The sequence below is a fragment of the Camelus dromedarius genome, chromosome 2 (assembly GCF_036321535.1).
Source record: "Camelus dromedarius isolate mCamDro1 chromosome 2, mCamDro1.pat, whole genome shotgun sequence".
In the NCBI taxonomy this organism is placed as follows: domain Eukaryota; kingdom Metazoa; phylum Chordata; class Mammalia; order Artiodactyla; family Camelidae; genus Camelus; species Camelus dromedarius.
In genome coordinates this window covers 56,076,196-56,082,195 of record NC_087437.1, presented here as the reverse complement: position 1 = coordinate 56,082,195, position 6,000 = coordinate 56,076,196, and the positions used below count along the sequence as shown (strand labels likewise).

At 50.0% G+C, this 6,000-nt stretch overlaps 1 protein-coding gene across 1 annotated transcript in view; it reads left to right on the top strand.

Moving 5' to 3' along the window:
• Positions 1-4,216: 4,216 nt before the first annotated feature.
• P3H2 (prolyl 3-hydroxylase 2) overlaps positions 4,217-6,000 on the top strand; it is a 135,218-nt gene continuing 133,434 nt past the window's right edge. Inside the window, exon 1 of the mRNA XM_010990105.3 lies at positions 4,217-4,705. Within this exon, the coding sequence (XP_010988407.3) occupies positions 4,232-4,705 (474 nt within the window). The 5' untranslated portion in view covers positions 4,217-4,231. The remainder of the gene's footprint in view (positions 4,706-6,000) is intronic.

Below are 6,000 nucleotides of genomic sequence, written 5' to 3'. Positions count from 1 at the left end.
CAAAAGCAAACAAACAAAAAAACCCTCTTCCTCCAGGGAGGCCTTTTTCTCCCTCTCTCTTCTGTTGACAGATTGCTGGTGGCTTGCCTTTCACACTAATTTATTTGGAGGAAAAAAAAGTCTTCAGATGATCTATTCGAATAGGAAAAAAAAGTCTTCGAAATAGCTCCCCTGTCGCCAGCATCAACAGCAGCTGAACAGGCCCGGGGTTGTTGCATAGTGAGAATCATTCCTTTCATTTCAAGAGAATCAAAGCCGTTTGGGGCAAACGAGAGCCCTGGTTACACATGATCAAAATAAACTAATGTTAGATTTGCTTACGGAAAGTGTCCATGGAGTCTCCTGCCGAAGTCTGAGCATGCTTTTTATTGTTCCATCGGGATTTTGCAGGGAAGACAGAAGTCAGTTTTGAAAACCTAGGCTGATTTGGGGAAAATAACGAAGGATTTGAAGATCTTGTCTTCCGAATTCCTTCCTGCTAGAGGTTCCCTAAAGCAAGGGGTGCGATGGTGCTGTTGACTTGCAAACAGAAGTCAAAAGGAAATTCAAGCTCCTGTCAAGATTCATTCCAAATATAATAAAAAAGGAAGTGATTGGATCTCTTTTAAAGCTTTTGGATGGATTCTCCTGTGCTTTGGCTGGTCTCTGAATTTGCAAGGAATGGGGAATAAAAGCGAAATTGCAGGCTCCCAGTTCATATCCATCTTAGCAGCAATTTCAACATCTTATACTTCCGATGGCCCCTTTTCTCAAATCGTCATTTCTTTTTTTCTTACTTTTATGTATTTTTGTTTTCTTTCTCTTAAAATTTTTTTTCTTTTTTTGCAAAGCTACTATCAGCCAGTGCTCCACGGCATTCAGCATACATGTTTTATATTTTGGCATATAAAATTAAGCATACTGCTCCTGCCACTGCCCATCTATGTGGCCTGTGGGCCTGTTTCCTCATTTGTAAAATAAGAGAATTGAGTGAGACTTGTAGTGCTCAAACTATGTTCTTCCCAGGGTTCTTCAGCTTGTGCACTGTTGATGCTTTAGGATGGTAGTTGCTGTGGGAGGCTGTCCTGGTCGTCAAGGGATGGTTGGCACCATCACGGGCCTCTACCTGTTAGATGCCTGTAGTTCAACTGTACTCTCTCCCCTGGTTGTGAAAAACCAACAACACCTCCAGACATCGTCAAATGTCCCCTGGGATGAAAAAGTCACTACCTAAAGCAGTAGTTCTCCAACTTTGGTGGGTAGCAAAACCACTGGGGAACTTGGTAAAAACATAAAGGCCCAGACTTGATTCAATTACAAGGCCAGAGCCTCTGTGGTTTTTATTATTATTATACTATTATTATTATTATTATTAGTTTTTAAATACACAACAAAGCTTAAGAACCACTGTTCATAAAGAATTGTATTGATGAAGTGGTTCTCAAAGTATGATTCTTGTTCCAAGAGCCTCAGCATCACCAAGGAACCTGTTAGAAAGGCACATTTTGGGGCTCCACCCTAGGCTTAGTGCATCAGAAACTCTGAGATGGAACCCAGTTGTCTAGGAAATGGCCCAGGCAAATAAGTGGATTTTGGCACACCCAGAAAGACATTCAGGAATGAGAAAGACCCAGGGAAGACTAATTTCTCAACACAGAGTTGATACCATCGGGCAGAGTATTGCCTGGAATCAACTTCTCTGTCTGCATGGCTCTTATCACCATATGGTCCTGAACTCTTGTTCTGATTCAGCCTGAAAAGGCAGATCAGATTGTCCTTCTTGGGGAGGGGAGATCTGAAGGATGGCACATCTCAGACTCATGAATCCTCCATGGCACCTTGAGTCCTAACTCATAGACTTACTCTTTGGGCAATGGCATTGACTCAAGACCTATGGTTCTCAATCTTGGCTTCATATCAGAATCACTTAAAGGAAATTTAAAAATCTCAGTGCTCAGGCCATACCCCAGACCAATTAAATCAGAATCTCTCTGAGTGGGAAGCAGATATCAGTATTTTTGCCTTCTTAGATGAGTCCAATGTTCAAGCAAACTTGAGATGGCAATTGAATGCTTTCTATAAAGTCACACAGGGTTTGTGCAGAGGGAGATAAGGTACTAGGACATGCAGAAGGTTTGAAAGCACATGGCAGTTTGGGGATTAGCAGAAAGTTTGGTATGGCTACAACCTGTAAGCTTTTGATTCGATGCCAATGCCACTTCTTCCCCTAAGTTTTCTTAGATCCTTCTACCAGAAGCCATCTTTGCAGGCTCTGCATTTTTACAGCACTTTGAATTCAGTGTAACAGGTACAGCTTCTACTTTGTATTGCAGTCCTGTGCGTCATGTTTGTCTCCTACACAACATTGTGCGTTCCCAGGGATAAGGATTCTGGCTTATTCATCTCCCCTTTCCCCTGGAATACCTATTTTGACAGTAGATATCCACAGATATAAATTTAATTGACATATATTAAATGATGTGGAAATGTCATAAAGCATCCTGGCACTTTGCCCTCAGTCTCACAGCAGGACTCCCTAGCCAGCGTGCTTCAAAACCTTCCACAAGTAGATTAGTAACTCTGGACTCCAAAGTCTTTATCTGAAAAGAGAGACAAAACTTATAGCAAAAGTCTAGGCAGATGACCCAAGTGCAAATTCTGGAATACTGAACATCCCAAGTGTTCAGTACATACTCAACTCCAAAGTGGAGCTGTTGCATCAGTGAGATAAACCAAATGAGTGAGGTTTGGTGGAGAAAAGTAATATAAGCATGATTCTTTGGGGGCCCTTGGAGTTACAGAGCCAAGGTGTTTATAGCCAGATTGGTCAAACCCAACAAAATGAATAAAGGAACGAGCATGAAACTCTGACAGCCTCCTGGGCAGAGTGGTGATTGCACACGAAAGCCTTCTTTGGGGAAGTCCTACCAACTACATGATAGGTGTTCTTTCCTGTTGCCCTTCCCTCTCGCTCACCATCTTAGTGGCCAGGGAGACTCTGGTGGAATTGCCACAAGCACTAGGAGACCACAGGAATGCTTCCAGGAGGCAGGCTGCAGAATAAGGGTCCAGTGCATAAGCTCTCAGGAATCCTTGTGAGTGCGAAGCCAAGGAACAGGAAAGAAGGGAACACCTTGGCTCAGAAGGTACTCCTGACAGAGGAACAGGAAAGCCTCCAGCTAGTCCTGTGGAGTCTGGCAGCCATTTCTGTCAGCTTTCCCATTCCTAGATTGGTGCTCATTGCTTCAATCCTGGGGGTGCTGGATTTCTTAAACTGCCTCTTTGTTAACTCTTACCATAGGAATTTATATCTGAAAACCGTCTGAGTTGTTGGGACATTTGTACGAGATAAGGAAACTGGGGCTCATCACACGGTTGGTAAACTGACAGAGGCAGGACGGAAGTCCAGCTACTCCTTCCTCCAACAATTCTCTGGGTCCTGTAAGACCCTCGTCTGCACAGAAAGGTGGGCTATTCATTGTTTCCTTGCCCCTACCGGCTGCCGCCATGTACAGACACACACTCACACAAAGTGGGATGAGAAGGCAAGGGAGGGACCTTCCTTAGAAGGGGCGGTAAACTTTGACTCCCCAGGCCCAGGGCTGAGTCCATCCTTTGCCTTTTCACAGCTCTGTACACTTGGACCCATCATTTTTCTCCTCAAGCCTCCCAGCTGGCCCAGTCGGCCCTCTGGGGCTTTCACCACAGCCCGCGAAGGAGCTTCCGTGCTTCCTGGAAAGGTGAGAAACTCTGCAAACTGCGAGGTCACGTGCGAATTCCAGAAAATGATGAGAGCCCTAACCTCACCAAGCCGGATGTTCTTCCTCTCTGAAAAGGGAGTCGTCGTATCCATCCTGCCACCTCCAAGGGACCCCACGCGTCAGGCGCTCCGCCCCAGGGTGGCCCCCAGCGGCGCTGGCTCCCTGGCACGGGCTGGGGCGTGCAGCCCCTGGCTTCCCGGCGGCCGAGGCCCGGAGGCTGCAGGGCGCGCGCTGAGCGCCGGGGAGCGGCCCGCGGACGCTCGGGCAGCAGGAGGAGCGTGTGAGCTGTGGGCGTCGCTTTAAGAGCGGCCGGCCGAGCCGACCTCCGCCTCTCAGTCTGCCGAGCGCCGCTGGTCACCTGAGCCTCACAGGGCAGCCGGCTGGCGGCGGGGCCGGTGCTGTCGCCCACGGAGCCGGGAGACGGGGCCCGGACGCCAGGTGCCCCGAGCCGACTGCGAGCGTGGCCGGCCGGCGCCTCTCCGCGGCGGAGGATGCGGGAGCGCATCTGGGCGCCGCTGCCGCTGCTGCTGCCCTGGCTACTGCTGCCGCCGCCGCTGTGGGGCGGCCCCCCGGACAGCCGGCGCCTGGAGCGGGAGCCTGAGCCCGGGCCTCTGCAGCCTTTCGACCTGCTCTACGCCAGCGGCGTGGCCGCCTACTACGGCGGGGACTACGAGCTGGCCGTGCGCGACCTGGAGGCGGCTCTGCGCAGCCACCGGCGCCTGAGGGAGATCTGCACGCGCTGCGCCCGCCACTGCACCGCGCGCCGCCCGCTCGCGCCCCCGGGCGCCGGCCCCGGGGCCGAGCTGCCCTTCTTCCGCGCGCTGCTCGAGCGCGCGCGCTGCTACCGCAGCTGCCAGAGCCAGCGCCTCGGGGGCCCCGCGTCCCGCCACCGCGCCAGTGAGGATGTGCGCAGCGACTTCCAGCGCAGAGTGCCCTACAACTACCTGCAGCGGGCCTACATCAAGGTACCCAGAGCGCACACCTCACGCCCCCGCGGCTCCGCGATGCTCTCGAGCACTCCCTGCCGCTCCCGTCTCCTGGCCGTGGCTTTGCTTCCTAGCCGGTCAGAGTGGGTCTCCTTTAACGATTCTGTCTCGTGTGCGTGAATCTAGGCATCTGGTGGTCCGAGCTCTATAACCAACACTAGATAAACGTGGGCAAGCTATTAGCTTTTCGGCATCCACTTCTCTTTCAAAAAGAGGACTGCACTGGTAAGATGATGTTTAAAGTACCCGTTCAGTGCTCATGTCTGAACGGTGGCAGAGCCGGGTCTGGTGTAAGATCTCTCGCTCCATGCCCTGGTCTAACTTCACCCCCGTTTCTCTTCCATCTCCCCTCCCTTATCTCTCTTACACTCTACTCCGCACCTTGTCTTTGAAGATTAAAAGAAAGCGTCCTCAGAACAGCCGAGTTAAAAGTAGACTTGTTCTGAAACAAATTCCTCTACGTTTCCCCACCTGCACTTACAAAAAAATGGGGTGGGGTGGGGAGGAGATCAAAGGTTAAAGAGAAGGTATGCGTGGAAGAGGTGACTCTGTGAGGCAATCTCACTAAAAGTATCTTCCCAAAGTGCTGACTCTTTCTTCTTTGATAGAGAGCTTCCAGTTTCTGAAGGTAAGTATTGGACTGAGTTATTTCCACATCAGGTATCCTCTCCTTCTGTGTGTGTGTGTGTGTGTGTGTTCAACTTGCCTGAAATAGTGGCCAGAGGTAGACAGTGCATATTGACATTTTCCCCACATTTACAATTTTGAAGATCTTTGTAGGTGCTTCAGCAGAGAGAATTTAGCCTGTATTCCTCAACCTCCCACTCTCACTCCATCCATGTTGCTCTGAACTTAACCCTTTCTCCTTCTTCGGCCTTCCGATGTCAATATATCAATGTCCCTTCTACAGCTGTCAAGAAGTGGCAGCTTTGGGGTTGGTTGGTCATGCCAAACAATGGACCAGGCTGCACTTCTGGGGTGGCGAAAATACATACCATGTGCAGATCATTCAAATGCCTTTTGCAGCTCATTCCGCACATTCTCTGCCCGCATAGTTGGTAGGTCTCTGGAGATTTGCAGTTGTCGGTGGCATTCAGGAAATCGCAGCTGGAACTAACTTCACTCCCAGTGCCCTGGCTAAGGTACTGGAGTTCACTAAACATAGTATCTTGGGCAAGAAGTAAAGGGGAAAGCCTGAACCCTTTCCAGGCTTTGTCTTCTACTTGCTTGTGCCTTCTGATGGATTTGCTGAGGCATGTATTAGATATAAATCT